Source organism: Lynx rufus, unplaced genomic scaffold (assembly GCF_022079265.1).
Source record: "Lynx rufus isolate CCGP_SWC_20201006 ecotype Redwood Valley unplaced genomic scaffold, mLynRuf1.p SCAF_2, whole genome shotgun sequence".
Classification (NCBI taxonomy): domain Eukaryota; kingdom Metazoa; phylum Chordata; class Mammalia; order Carnivora; family Felidae; genus Lynx; species Lynx rufus.
In genome coordinates this window covers 191,295,297-191,311,083 of record NW_025814834.1, presented here as the reverse complement: position 1 = coordinate 191,311,083, position 15,787 = coordinate 191,295,297, and the positions used below count along the sequence as shown (strand labels likewise).

The 15,787-nt window shown below is 42.9% G+C and overlaps 1 protein-coding gene across 3 annotated transcripts in view; it reads left to right on the top strand.

Moving 5' to 3' along the window:
- The first annotated feature begins 3,680 nt into the window (after window positions 1–3,680).
- The window catches only part of SMAP2 (small ArfGAP2), a 48,920-nt gene continuing 36,813 nt past the window's right edge, over window positions 3,681–15,787 (top strand). Inside the window, exon 1 of one of the 3 annotated variants that reach the window (XM_047086024.1) lies at window positions 3,681–4,190. In XM_047086024.1, coding sequence (XP_046941980.1) covers window positions 4,088–4,190 — 103 coding nt within the window. In that variant the 5' untranslated portion in view covers window positions 3,681–4,087. The remainder of the gene's footprint in view (window positions 4,191–15,787) is intronic. The other 2 variants (XM_047086022.1, XM_047086023.1) reach the window with 2 other exon arrangements.

Sequence of the window (15,787 nt, the reverse complement as noted above, 5' to 3'; positions counted from 1 at the left end):
CTGTGCTGACAGCTCAGAGCCTGGAGCCTGCTTCGGATTCTGTGTCTCCCTCTCTCTCTGTCCATCCCCCACGCTCGCTCTGGCTCTCTCTGTCTCTTGAAAATAAATAAAAATGTTTAAAAATTTTTGTTAAATAAATAAATAAAAGAGATCCCAGAGAGCACTCGCAGCTTTTGCCACATGAGGATACAACAAGAAGTCACTGTCTATGAATCAGGAAGTGGGCTTTCAGCAGACATGAAATCTGTTGGTATGTTGATCTTGGACTTCCCAGTCTCCAGAACTGTGAGAAATATATTTATGTTGTTTATAAGCCACCCGATCTATGATATTCCATTATGGCATTCTGAACTGAGACAACCACCATCATGAAGGCTGATGGTCGCCATGCCAGGGGGAAAGAGAATCAGAGGAGTCTCAAAGCAGCAAATAAATGATTTGGACATGAAGTGACACATATCCTTTTTGCTCAAACTCGTTGGCCACAACCAACCATAAGAGAGCCAAGAAAGAAAATCCTACCATGAGCCCGGAAGGCAGAAAGCCAGAAATATTTAGTGAAGAGAATTAATTGTCTATCACTCACTTTGTGGCAAGAGCCGTTCCAAATATATTGCAGGCACGGGGTGCCTGGGTGGCTCAGTCAGTTAGGCATTGGACTTTGGCTCATGTCATGATCTCAGGATTTGATCCCCACATCGGGCTCTGAGCTGACAGCTCAGGGCCTGGAGCCTGCTTCAGATTCTGTGTCCCTCTCTCTCTCTCTCTCTGTCCCTCCCCTGCTTGTGCTCTCTCTCTCAAAAATAAATAAATAAAACATTAAAAAATACATATTGCAGGCGTTAGTTAAGCCTCATAACAATTCTGCGAAATAGGTCCTATTAATATTATTATCATTCCCATTTAATAGATGAAATAACTGAGGTACAGACAGGCTAAGTAACCTGATCAAAGTCACACAGACAGTAAATGGTGAAGCTGAAGATTTAAACCTACCCATTCTGGTCCTGTGGCCTGTGAGCTTAACCACCAGACTATGTAGTCTCTCACTAGATGGGAAATTTTGAGAAGCGCTGTCATAGATGATGGAGAGCCACTAAAGGATTTTTGAGCAAGAGGGTGTGACTCAATCAGATTTGCTATTGAGAAAGCTCTCATTGAAATTGAAACTATAGGGTTAGACTAAGGCAGGACGGCTATTTGCATAGTGAAGGGACGGAGATGAGGAGGGATTGAGCTAAGATACATTTACTACAATTAACGGGATAATCTTGAGCTTCTGTTTCATCAACGTGAGCCTCTGTTTCATCATTTCTTGAACATGATTACGGTAATACCTACCTTAATGGGTTTTTCTGAGGATTATAAAAAATAACATAAGCAAAACCTGGCACTACTGTCTGGAATTACAGAGATCTACATTAAAAATCCCAGCTATACTACTCACTGGATGAGAGAGTTCATTATTCTAAGCCTCAGTTTGCTCGTTTATAAAACACATGTTAGGGGCGCCTGGGTGGCTCAGTCAGTTAAGCATCTCACTCTTGATTTCGGTTGGAGTCCTGATCTCGTGGTTTGTGAGTCTGAGCCCTGTGTTGGGCTCTGTGCTGACACTGTGGAGCCTGCTTGGGATCCTCTCTCCACCCCTCCCCTGCTCATGCTCTCTCTCTCTCTGTCCTACTCATGATAAATAAATACAACTTAAAAATTTTTTTCTTTAAATGTTTGTTTACTTTGGAGAGACAGACAGAGTGCGAGCGGGGTGGGAGGTAGAGCAAGGGAGACACAGAATCCAAAGTAGGCTTCAGGCTCTGAGACGTCAGCACAGAGCCTGATGCAGGGCTCTAACCCATGAACCAGGAGATCATGATCTGAGCTGAAATCCAATGCTGAACCGACTGAGCCACCTAAGGGCCCCAATAAACACAGATAAAAAAACAAACACGTGTTGGGGTGCCTGGGTGGCTCAGTCAGTTAAGCATCTGACTTTGCTCAGATGTGACCTCACCTCTGGTAAGTTCAAGCCCTGCATCAGGCTCTGTGCTGACGGCTCAGAGCCTGGAGCCCATTTTGGATTCTGTGTCTCCGCCTCTCTTTTGCCCCTCTCCTACTCGCCCTCTGTCTCCCTCTCACTCTCAAAAATAAATAACATTAAAAAACCACATGTTAATGTCAGAAAAGTTAAATAAGTTGAAAAATTATTACAAGCTCATTCAGGTTGAGAAAATTAGCTTAATTAGCTTAGGAGAAAGGCAGAATTCCTTCCAGAGAAAGAACTGAGATTTTGTTTAGGAAAAACTTATGTGTTTATGAAAGTCAAGTCTCCTAAGCACAAATAGAAGAGAAGAGGATTAGACAGAGAAGTAAATGTTTTTGTGGGTTTTTTTTTTTTAATGTTCATTTACTTTTGAGAAAAAGAGCACAAACAGGGGAGGGGCAGAGAGAGAGGGAGACCCAGAATCTGAAGCAGGCTCCAGGCCCTGAGCAGTCAGTGCAGAGTCCCATGTGGGGCTTGAACTCATGAACTGTGAGATCATGACCTGAGCTCAAGTTGGATGCTTAACCAACTGAGCCATCCAGCACCTGACAAGTAAATAGTTTTGATCAGTAAATAGAAAGTGTTGGTTTTCTACTGATGAGATGAAAGTTTTGAGGGAAGCCTGGGCTTGGGAGAAAGTAAAGAGATGGAGGAGAGGGTTTCACTAGAGAGAACTATGAGAATCTGGTCTTACCAGCTTCCCCAGTCCATTCTTCCCACCGCAGCCAGAGTGATCTTTTAAAACTACTAATTGGATCATGTTGTTCCCTTTCCCTTAGTCCAGTGCCTGATACTTAGAAGTTTCTCAGTAACAATTTGCTGAGTGAATGAATGAATGAAAACACTTGCCAGGTAGCAGGTGGATCCCTAAAGAAAGAGACTTTTGTGGAGAAGTTCTGTGTAGTGAGGGCGGTTTTGGACACTGATGTTTAATAGTCATTTTAAGTAGTTCCCCATTTGTTTTGCTGTCATCACCCTTCCTCTCCACCACATCCCCCCCAGATAACCTTCAGTGAAAGTCTGCTGCACAAAACAGCACTGTTTGGGGAGGATTTAAGAAATGAAAAAAAGTATCTAGGCAAACAATGTCCAAAGATGGCAGGAAATCTAATGAACAGGGGAACCCAGAATTCAGTGGGACCAGTGAGAGGTGACCAGAATCCTCTGAAAACGTGGGGGAAGATGTGCTGTCCCCCTTATGGTGGATTAGGGGCTTGGGCCCTCCATTTGGCTGTTGAAGAAAAGAATAAGCTGGACGACTTTGGAGTAGCCACAACCCTCAGGTTACATAAGAATGATAAATATTTAACTCATAGAGACGTTTGTTTTGAGGATTATATTGGGATAATTCATATAAAGCACTTAGCACAGAGCCTGGCACATAGTAAGAACTCAGCAAATGTTAATTGTTTCTCTTCACTTTCTTCCACTCCCTCCACTAGCTTTCTGCCAGGCTCCATTCATTCTTTTCCAAGGACACTTAGGGGGCGTGCCCTGTCCTCTCTCCGCCCACCACAAGCTCCGCCCCTCACTTCTGCCTGGCTTGGTTCTTGAGAGGCGGAGCCGAGGGAAGAGCCCAGGGCGACGCGGTAAGGGCGGGGCGCATGCGCGGGCTGGGCTGGGTGGAGGTGGAGAGGAAGAGCTGCCGGAAGTAGGCGGCGGAGGTGGTGGTAGAGCAGGCGGCAGCTGCCAGGGAAACCGAGGCGCGGGACGCACGGCCCGCAGACAGGCAGGCCAGGCGGCGTCTCTGCGCGCCCAGGAGTGCCCCGTTTGCCTGGGCTGAGGGTCTCTAGTCCGGCAGCCTCCTCTGGACTCGGGCCTTTCTCTGAGCCCGCCAGGGGGCGCCGCACTGAGGGGGCTGCAGAGTGGGGGGCGGGCGCGGCTGACAAGAGAAGGGGGCGCCCGGCCCGGCCCGAGGGGGAGGGCTTTTCCCCCCGCTCAGGAGGTGTCCCTGGGCGGGGGACCCGGAGTCCTCACCTCCGAACTGAGGCAGGGGTTCCTGGGGGCGAGGAGGGCGCTTCGCCCTCTGCCCCCGCCGGCACCCTGGCCATGACGGGCAAGTCGGTGAAGGACGTGGATCGGTACCAGGCGGTCCTGGCCAACCTGCTGCTGGAGGAGGATAACAAGTTCTGTGCCGACTGCCAGTCCAAAGGTAGCGCATCCCTCCTGGCGGGCACGGGGTGTAGCTAGCCTCCGGCCGCGCCTGGGAGGTGGCCTGTGTGGGGAGGGGGTTTCTGGAGCTTAGGCCGCCCGAATCACGTTAAATGGTAAGGCGTGCTACTCTTACTGATGAGGCTGCCGCGTGTTCTGCGGCGCCGGGATGGTGTGGGGAGAGGCTGCGAGGGCGAGTGTGAGTGCCTGGGAGGGCCGGTGATGATGGGGGTGGAAGTGGCGTGGTGTGTGCAGGTGAGAATGTCTGTATGTCAGGGCTCCGAAGGAGTTCTGGGCCGACTGTCATTTAGAGGCAGCCCAGAGCTCACCGCCTTCCACTTGCAAAGCTGGGGGCGGGAGGGGAGGGGGGGAAGGAGGAGGAACTGCAGTGTGTGTGTGTGTGTGTGTGTGTGTGTGTGTGTGTGTGTAGACGGTGGGGGGGGGCGGAGAGGCAGAGAGCAGGGGAGGAAGAGAGGGAGGGAGGGGGAGGAGGGAAGTGACATGACGGTAGAAAAACTGCTTAAATAATTTTTTAAGGTGGTGATTGTTGCTGCCCGCTACTTGCGTAGCAGCTCCTTCTGTCATTTTACAGCCTTGCTGAACTCTGTCAGAGTGCATGGGTAGCTTTCTTTCTGGATATGTGAAGTGGGTACCTGCCTTATGCAGTGACACAGTGCGGATTTCTAGACAGCCTGGCCCTGGCCGTGGAGTGCGTTGGAGGCCTAATGTGTGTGTGTGTGTGTGTGTGTGTGTGTGTGTGTGTGTGGTGGCAGAAACTGGCACATTGTGGCTGAAGTGCAGGATCCTGTTTAGTCAGTGGAGAGAAGGATGCAGTGGATGCATCAGATATGTTGTTCCATGATGCTTTCCCTTCCAAAGGTGAAATGCGATCATTGTAAATGGGCAAAGCCATTTAGTCTTTGTTTTCTGTGTCCTCAAAGATTCGTGATTTGATCCCATTAAAAATCAGTATGATAGGAAAGCTTGGTTATAAGTGAAAGCTTGGTTATATGCACCCAAAATGTACAGATACGAGATTCTGTAAATATTTTGTTTCCTTATTTTCCTTCTGAATTCTTTGGAATACAATTGGAGAAGTTGGGAAAATACTTTTCCCTTTGGGGAGAAGGGGATAGTTCTATTTGGGGAGCTATTGTTAATTTGCTTCTGTTCATAATGCAGTGGATTTACCACAGTCCTTTGCCATATAGCATATTGGGCACACAGTATACAACAAAGATTCAAATGTATTTGTGTTTATCAATATTGAGAAAGGAAGGACATGCCTAATTAATACCTTTAGGTAATTAACTTTTATTTTAGAAACATGAGGTTATGAAAGGAGAACAGGGACACATAGATTTAAATACCTAGTAGTATATTTTAATGCCCTCTGCTAATAGATAAATGTCATGTGCTCTTAGGAAAAAGGTCCCCAGACCTCTTTCCTGAATTTTTGCTGTAGCAAGAATTTGCTTTAAAAAGTATTTTAGAATCGGGGAGCCTGGGTGGCTCAGTTGATTGAGTGGTGGACTTTGGCTCAGGTCATGATCTCCCAGTTCATGGGTTTAAGACCCACATTAGGCTCTCTGCTATCAATGCAGAGCCAGCTTTGAATCCTCTCTTCCCCCTCTCTCACTGCCTTCCTCTGCTGGTGCTTTCTCTCTCAAAACATAAATAAACTTTAAAAAAAAGTATTTTAGAGTCAATTTATATTGAGTAGGTTAATTTCTTATAGTTGACTCTTGTTAAATCTTGTCCTAGATCTACTGGAAGATTCAGTTTAAAATTTAGGAGTGTATCTCCTGGCTTTACTCACATTCCCTTATGTCCTTAGTTGACAGATCTGGAGTCACAGTGAAGCAACCCACGAGAGTGAGCATTGCTACATTTGGGGAGTCAGATGCCATTTTGATGATTAGTACTGCTTTCAACCCCCCATTTCTCCTACTACTCATACTTACTCATATTCCAATGAAATATAGCATATGGAAGAGAGAGCTTGATTCATCACTTCTTTCCCCCAAACTTTCCACTACTCTTTCTTAATAGCATTACTGGGGATCAGGTAATGAAATATTAGTTAATTCTTAATGAGAACTAGTAACTACTGGCTTGTGAACTTTCTTAACTGCTATTAATGGTAGAATTCTGCCTCCTGAAATGATTTCTTATCACAAATTAGTTTCACATTTTGGCTTAGTGGCTTCAGTGACTTGGCCATTGTAGTAGACATGTAATGACAAGGTGTCAGTCATCTTTCTAATTTTTTAAAATGTTTATTTATTTTTGAAAGTGAGAGACAGAGTGCAAGCAGGTGAGGGGCAGAGAGAGAGGGAGACACAGAATCTGAAGCAGGCTCCAGGCTCTGAGCTGTCAGCACAGAGCCTGATGCGGGGCTCGAACTCAGACTGTGAGATCGTGACCTGAGCCAAAGTCGGATATTTAACTGACTGAGCCACCCAGGTGCCCCAAGTCATCTCTCAATTCAGTTAAATTACACATTGATGAAGCCTCAGTTTATCCATTTTGTGAATAATCTAGCTCCTTCCACTCTTTCAATCTTTGTCACTCATTTTCCTCCTCTTTCCTCATTTTGGTTTCCATAATGATCATGTAGACAACTACCGGGTCATGGAAGTTGACACTTCCATGGAAGTGTCCATGGAAGAGACACTTATATCAGGAGATTAAGTTACCTGTTAGCTCTGGTAAAAAATACATGTAGTGGGAGGAGGTATTTGAAAACTATTGGGTTTGGAAAATGAGATTCAGATCTGAGTTTATTTATCCCTATGTCTCATGTTGTTTCTTACTTAGAAATTGAGAGCTAACTATACAGAACTTGGTGAGTGATTACTAATCCATTAATATTAAATCACATAATATAGCCCTGGGCTGCAGACCTATGAGCAGGTATTTTTGTGATGTTCTAAAACAACCCTTTGGTAATGGCTCTTCTGTTTAAAATCTTATACTTGCTTAAGGGTGTTACTATCTTTAGATATGTAATGTGAACACCAGAGTAGAAAACAAGCATGTGTGTTCTTTACGTAGTATGAGCTTTGTTGGTCCTGGGATTTTTAACTCTCTTGAACACAAGACTCACCAGTTTCTGGGACTTCTAAGGCACTGAAGTGATTCCTGTGTGGCAAAGGAAGCTGCTTTGTTACTACCTTTTAAAAAGTGCTTTGACTTACTTTTAGGTCCAAAGATATGGTTTCCTCCTCACCCAAGGATATTGTGACCTTTTGGGTAAATTTTTGGACTGATTTAAGTAGTGATAGAACAAAGGACAAGCTTACTAAAAATTCCAGATATGCCAATGGTAGCTCTACTCAGTTGAGGCTGGGTCCCATTTTTGGATAGAACCTTGTGGGGTTGTACTAGTCCAAGGCTTAATCTTAACTCTGTAGTTCCATAGTCAGTGGCCCTGGAATGACTCCTACTAATCAACCTCTTCAGAGACAGGTTTAAACTAGACACTATCTTACTTACCATGTAAGGATCTTTGTCATGACCTGAATACCTGTTTCCGCTAATGGGACGTTACTCTCTCAGTATCAAATTTTTTTAAAAAATTCAGAGCTTTTTAATGAGCAGAGAATTAAAATGGAAGAGATTTGATGGTCTTGTGGAATACTTACTACAGACTGTGAAATACCACATGGAATTCTGGAGTTTGACAGAAACTTTGTAATATTTGGTACTTTCCCCTTCTGCTGCATCCTGTCTCTGAAATGTTTTACCTTGAATTACCTAACCATTGCTTCTGTTCCAGTTTCCATTATATGTTCTTAAATTTATTTTATTTTTAAAATTTTGTGTTTTTGTGAGAGAAAGAGAGTGTAAGCGGGGAAGAGGGGCAGAGGGAGAAAGAGAATCTTAAGCAGGCTCCACGCTCAACGTGGAGCCCAACTCAGGGCTCGATCCCACAACCCTGGGATCATGACCTGAGCTGAAATTGAGAGTTGGAAGCTCGACCGACCGAGCCACCCAGAAGCCCCTATACTTTTAAATTTAAGAGATATCACTGTCCTGTGGTTCAAAATGTAAAAGCTTCAAAGGCAAATATGTACAAGAAAAAGTTGTATTCTTCGATCCAACTACTAACTAGGCCCAACCCTGGTTAGCTTCTGAGATCAGACTAGATCCAGGTGCATTCAGGGTGGTGTGGCCGTAGACAGAAAAAGTTGTATTCGAATTCCTGATCCCTTGGGGCACCTGGGGTGGGGGGGAGGTTCTGCCAGTTAAGCACTGACTTCGGCTCAGATCATGATCTGGTGGTTCATGAGTTCTAGCCCCACGTCGGGCTCTGTGCTGACAGCTCAGAACCTGGAGCCTGCTTCAGATTCTGTGTCTCCCTCTATCTGTGCCCCTCCCCTGCTCATGTTCTGTCTCTCTCCATCTCTCAAAAATAAATAAATGTTTAAAAAATGAAAAATAAATAATCCCTGATCCTTTAGCCACCATTTTCCCTTCCTCGAAGTAACCACTTTTGGTAATACCTTATGTGATTTTTGAGAGATGATATATACACAAACAACTACTTTTTTGAAAGTTTACTTCTTTTAGTAATCTCTGTACCCAGTGTGGGGCTTGAACCTACGACCCCAAGATCAAGAGTCACAAGCTCCTCTGACTGAGCCAGCCAAGCACCCTACAAGCAACTACATTTAATTATATGCTTTTTCAGTGCTTTCATGCAGGGAGTAATATTACAGTTCATAGCACCTTGCATTTTCAATCAGTAGTATAATATGGACAGCATGCAGGTGCTCTGTCCATGCACATTCAGAGGCTTCTTCATTCTCTCCAGGTGTTTTCTAAGGTGATACCTAGGATATTTTGATTAAGTTCAAAGATATGCCTAAGTGATTTGGAAACATCTGCTCTTGTTGAAGTCATTTTAGAAAATGTCCTAGGTCTGTCCATAGCACATATTTACCACATTTCAGGTGGTAAAGAAGTATAGGAATGGAAGGGGCTGCAGACTTGATGTTGAAACATCCAGTTAAACTCCTTCACTCTTATTTTAGCTTTGTGGCCTTCAGCACTGCCCTGAATTTTCCTCATTTGAAAAATGAAAGTGCCTTGTAAAATAAGTGTTCCACAAATGTAAGCATCACTTGCTATCACCATTGCTGGTCTGATTGATGTGGCCTTGGTTTTAGTTGTTTCACTTTCTGATTTTATGCCCTTAAATACTCTGGTGACTGGAAGCCATGGTTAGAATGACTCACTCAATAATTCCCTAGTCTTTAAGCCAAAACCATTTCCTATATATGGGGGTTCTGGCATTTTTGCAAATGTACTTTATGGTACCCTTGAGGATGGTCTCGGAATTTTTCCTCACTCTTCAAAATTGTATGAAAGATTAGACCAGGGAACTTTATGTAGAGATTTTCTAAAAGTAGTCCTAAATTTTAACTCCAGTAAATTAATTTCTGGCTTTGCTTTATATTTGTTTTGTGTTGATAGTTAAGTCATTGCTTGTTAAGTAGCATTTTTTAGAACATGAACTTTCCTATCAGTTTTTAATTATTTTACCTATATTTGTGACACCTTTTGAGAGGTTAAAAAAATTCCATCATATCTAGACAACAGAAGAAGTTTTGTGTCCATCTCTAGTTGTTAAACACTCTTCTCCGGCCAAGATCAAATAAGTTTCTGGGTTTTTACAGCAAATGCACCTTAACTCTAACAGTCATGGCTGGGTTGACACAGTTACACTGAAAGTAATTTATTAAAATCCTCATTAGACTGTCTTTTAATATCAACTTGTTAAGCCTGTTCCCTGGGAGATGCTTTCCTATTTGTTCTCCTTGTCCTTTAAATAACATTCTGTGGCAGTGGGATAGGGTACAAAATACTTTATCATTTAGGCGGAACTCTGCAAGCCTCAAATCCACACCATATATATTCTTTCGGAAAATATTTCTAAGCACTTACTTTGCGTCAGACACTGTACCAGGATATGTGGTAGATTCAGAGCTAGGGCCTTTGGTCTGAAGGATTACACAGTTGAATGGGGAAGCAGATGTGTAAACTGATAATGATGCAATGTAGTATTATCATGATGGCACTGTGTGCAGGGAGAAAGGAAAGACTGGAGAAAGCAAACAAGTCCGCCTCAGGAAGTCATGACTTCAAAGGCTGTGTAGGCTGTGTCTTGAATGATAAGCATGACTTTGCTAGGTGAATTTAGGGGACTTTGCATTCTAAGCAGAGGAAAATGGAATGTGCAAAGCTTCCAAAGTAGTGTGTGTGTGTGTGTGTGTGTGTGTGTGTGTGAGAGAGAGAGAGAGAGAGAGAGAGAGAGAAAGAGGGAGAGAGAGAGAGAGAGAGAGAGAAAGAGAGATTGATTCTCTAGTATATTTTGACTACATGTTGGGGAGTGGCAAGGGATAAAGTTTTTGACAGGTAGTCAGGGGCCAATAAGGTTAAAATCCTAGCCCTGTAGTTGATTTGGTGTATAGTATTGAGATTATGGATATGCTTTAGACCCTCTGCTGTGTAAGAAGCCCATACTATTGGAAGTCTACCTGCTACTCAAACGGAATAATAAGTATTGCAGACATGAAATGTTTTCTAATTGATGAGTAGTAAGAAAGGTCTCAATATTGTGCCCACAAGATCAATATGGAAGTGTGCCTTCACGAGTACATTAAATGATCTTAGAAAAGTCTAGTGAAATGCCAGCAGTAGATATTATGTCATTTCTGGAGTTGACGTTGATTTTGAGGCTGAGCATGCTTAGATACTCAAGCGGTTTAAGAGTGCTGAATATTTGATGTGTGCTCTTGGTTGCTGAGTGCTTAGGAGGTGTAAGCAGGTAGCTTGCAGCCTGATCTCTCAGTGCACTTTTCAGCAAACATATTGCTTTCCAATAAACCAGAAAATTACTTTCTTTCTGCATTTTTCATCTGATGTCATTATGATATGTAGGTGGCAGCTTTCTTGGGCACAGTTGTCTATATAACTGTTCACCACATGAGTCATTGTCTGTTCCTATTCTTCTGCCTGAAAATTCCCTCTTGGAAATGATGTCATGCAGTTGGTGACTGCAACACTTTACTCATTATGCACATTGCAGTTGGCTCTGTATGTTATGTTGATGGAACCTACCTATGCCATAGACACGGGATAAAGTGACTTGTTCAATGGACTCAGACTCGATTCCTTCAAATGATATCCCCCCGTAATAAAGATGCCAAGAAAGAATCTGCATAACGCACACACATGTGTTACATTCTGAGCATACAGTGCCTAACTTCTGTTATTGTGTCTGCTTAAATCCTTATCACAGTTGCACTTCTGTTTGAGCAAGTGGCCAGTTTAAGTAGATACTAATTTTGAAGAAGTTCTGTATTGGCCCTGGAATGTGACAGTTCAGCTTACCACACTGAAAAGGTAGGAACCAATCTATGTAGAGTAGAACACTTTAAAGTTAATTCACTTTTACCAAATTCCTCTATTGTTAAAGAAATATTCCTATATTGATACATTTTAAAAAAATATAATGTGCCACAATTAACATGTCCACTAGAATGTAATTTCTACAGGGGCAGGCATAGATGTAACTCTTAGTAAATACTTGTTTGAATGAATGAATTGATCTTGTCATTATAAATCCTTTGTTTCTTATTAGAAGAAATCTTTTACAGATTATCTGAATAGTTGTTTAATTCTTAAGAAAGTTAAGTTTTAAAATATATTTTAAAGTCCGGGACCTGTCAGGGAAACAGAAACCACTGTAGGTAGAACAAGCAGAGGGGATCTAACATACGTAATAGTAACATACGTAATGGATGATATAAAAGCTTAGCAAGTAAATGGGCTGGTGAGGCAACCCAGATATTAGCAACACCTGGGAGCTACTGTGCCCCTAAGGAAATGAGAAGGTGCTCGTGTCACCAAAGGCCAGAAGTCTGAGCTATCTGGTGTAAGCTAGACGCACAGAAAGCAAAGCTGTGTGGTGCAGCTGGAACTGTGACCCTGTAAGAGAGCATTACCCTGGCTTCCCTCTTCCTCCTCCCTCTTATCCTCATCGGTGCCTCCCATCGATGGAACTTACCCAGAAATCGGTTGGCAAGGGAGCCTGGGAGATGTAGGTCCCACTGACAGAGTGGAGCAGGGGTAGGATCCAAGTGGAAACAGGCAAGGCACAGGGGCACTTAAAAAAAAATCTCCAAGATGTTATTCTTTCTCTTTATAGGTAAATAGTTGAGTTATTTTGGACAAGAGATAAGTGTTTTCAAGCAGATACGACCTTGTGTGCTTCTAAAGAATCTTAACAGTTGCTGAAAAAATAATTAGTCCCAGGAAGTAACGTAACAACTCAGTTATTGAGCTGGCATCCTATATAATTAGGATGTGTGACCAGGAAAATTGGCTTCTGTTGAATCTGTATTTCGCTATTTTTCACTCTAGGAGCAGTTTATCAGTTTGGGTACTCAGAAAATAAGTTCCCACCCTGTCGATCCTGGGAAGTGTTGGGCATGATTGTGTGTGTGTGTGTGTGTGTATACACATACACTAAGCTTGTCTCATCTACAACTGAAAGACTTGAGTCAATAACACGTAAGATGTACAAAGAAAGTTTTAAGGATTTCAGCCTTTTTTTTTTTTTATTTTTTTTTCAACGTTTATTTATTTTTGGGACAGAGAGAGACAGAGCATGAATGGGGGAGGGGCAGAGAGAGAGGGAGACACAGAATCGGAAACAGGCTCCAGGCTCTGAGCCATCAGCCCAGAGCCTGACGCGGGTCTCGAACTCACGGACCGCGAGATCGTGACCTGGCTGAAGTCGGACGCTTAACCGACTGCGCCACCCAGGCGCCCCAAGGATTTCAGCCTTCTAACATGGTGCAGATGAGACTTTCCTTGACAGTTAAAGTAATTGCAGTGGAGCTAATTTTCCTTGTGCTACACATCATTTTAACTAGTGTTATTGGTTCGTCTGGGGTTTTCCCCCCACAGCTTCAGATAGGTTAGCACTGGGGGAGGGAGGTGAGATCACCTGATCCACTTTCTTCTATACTGGACCTGAAAAGTATTTTTTGTCTTCTAAGGAAGGTTGCCGCTGTTCCATTTAAAGGCAGAGCTTTCCAAGGTACTGCTAGTAGTTTTCTTCTTGATTATAAAATGTTTAATGAGTTACAAGATAGAAGTTTGGCACTTTCTAGAAGGGCTTTTTCTGTCAATCAGGTCACCTGCCTTTGGGCCCCTGCTACATTAATGGAATTGGTGGAACTAGGCCAGCAAAGGTTTTCAGTAGAGTGTGAGTATATTTCTCTTCAGGCTGTTATTTTCCACAGAGGCGACGGGGTAAGGGACTCTGAGTAAAGTTACCGTCTATAAAAATTGCAGATTTCATTGTTCTTCTCTTTCCTCCCAAAATTAATTTCCTCTTGGCAGGTACAATTCACAGATGTAATTAAAGTGTAATTTGGTATTCTAAAAAGCGTATCAGACTGCTTCCCAAAGTACCAGTTCTTTTCAGCCAGTCCATTTCGATTTAAGAGGTACATCTATGCATTTTTTGAAGCCTCATGTTTAATAATTACAACATTTTGCTACTGTGTTTGACTCTTCCATTTTCCAAACTTTCTCCTTCCCTACCCCACTCTTCTGGCTCCTGTATTTCCCCACAGGCTTTGTGGATGCTGGTCCATTGATGGCTGAACTGCAGGTCCCTTCCCAGTGGAAAACCCCAGAGATGAGCCAAATCTACCTTCAGCTGTGGCCATCCATCAGTGTAAGGTTGCCTGGCGGTTGTCTTCAGTTTGTCCAGCACTCCTCTCCCTTGCTCCCCCTCCCCCCATCCTCCCTCGTGTGTGGCTGAAACTTGCCCTGGAATCCCGCCTTTGTAACATGTCACTGGGTAGTAATAAGACTTTAATATCGCTGCTGCTTTTCGTTTTCAAGTAATGTTAAATAGTTCTCTGACTGTTTTTGTTGACCATAGCCCTCTTTTCCCCACCCAGTTTGTATATTTCTTATGGGTATTCTGGTTTGCTTTTGAATGCATATAGGATATGGTTTATTTAGAAAGTATTGGATTTCATAAGCCCAACTGGAGAATACTTTGTTGATTTTTTTTTTTCTTAATTTCAAGTCAGAACTTTCAAAAAGAAATTTCTTAATCTGAAAATTTGAGAACTGGATCCCTCAGGCACCATTTCATTTCTCCTCACCCAAAAAACAAATGTGTAATGTTCTCATTTTATGATGCGTTGAAAATAATAAAGCAAATACAGGAGTAAGGGAGGCCTACTCTCAGCTCTAGCTCATAAGCCTGGCCTACCGTAATGATTTGAGAAAATAGAGCACCTTCTCTTTTCCTTTTTTTTTTTTTTTTTTAAATTAGCATGCTGTCTTTCACAGCTAGTGATGGGAAGACCGTAAAATCCCCAAGCCTTTACTGGGGCCGTCTAGCTTACTTCTTTAAGGCCTGCACATTAATCCTGCAACGTAACTTACTGAAGTACACTCAAAGTTAATTTTATTAAGCTTCTTCCTCTTTCCTTGCCTTACTGGAAGTCCCCCAATGTGTAGATTTAGAAATGAATTCTCTAGAATTTCAAGCCTTGAGTTAAACATTTTGTCTTAATATTGTTTAGATGGTTGCTTTTCTTCTTCTGCCTTCAAAAAATAATTTGTTACAGAATTTTCTGTGTGAACTGGTAACATCTTATGCTGCAATCTAAAGATCGTGAAGGAGAGGGTGTCAGTGTCTTCTTGCTGATACTTTCCCACTTGCCTTATAATTGACACAAGCTCTTCGATGAATAATAGGAAGGACATTCCGTGCTCTTACCATGATGCTTTTGTTCAAAGTAGCGATAAGCAGTGGTTAGTGGAAACCAATTTAAGTGTGGCAGCTGATTTGAGAAAGAAAGAGTGAAAAAGATTCAGGCTCTTCTGCTATGTTGAAAGCATTTGTATTGAAAGAACAGCTGTTTGAAACTGGGGGCCCTGTCTCTCTGAAGGTAGGCCTGAGGAGTTTGGTTAGAGGAACTGTCTTAGACTAGAGGAGAATTGTGAGAAAAACTTTCCTGTAGTGTGAGTGCTGTGTGAACATCCCAGCTTGTATGTGAGAGAAGGAAAAATCATTCAATGCAGCATTGGAAGGAAGATTCCAGAGCAGTTCCTCTGAGCTTTCTGACTAGGTTCTGAAGCTGGTTTGTCTGATACGAGTGACTCAAATCAAAGGCCCATATTGTGGGCAGAGTAAAAATAGGGCTCAGTTTCATTAGACTTCTTTTTCTCTTTTTTAATTTTTTTAATGTTTATTCACTTTTTTGAGAGACAGAGAGCGTGAATGGGGGAGGGGCAGAGAGAGAAGGAGACACAGAATCTGAATCAGGTTCCAGGCTCTGAGCCATCAGCACAGAGCCCAATGCACGGCTCAAACCCACAAACTGTGAGATCATGACCTGAGCTGAAGTCGGATGCTTAATCAACCGAACCATCCAGACGCCCCTCATTAGACTTCTTAATGCATTTAAGGAAAAGAAAAAATTCATCACCATAGACCAATTATTTTTTGTATTGTGGGATATTGGGGAGTGGGGAAGCAGGAAGGTCCTTATG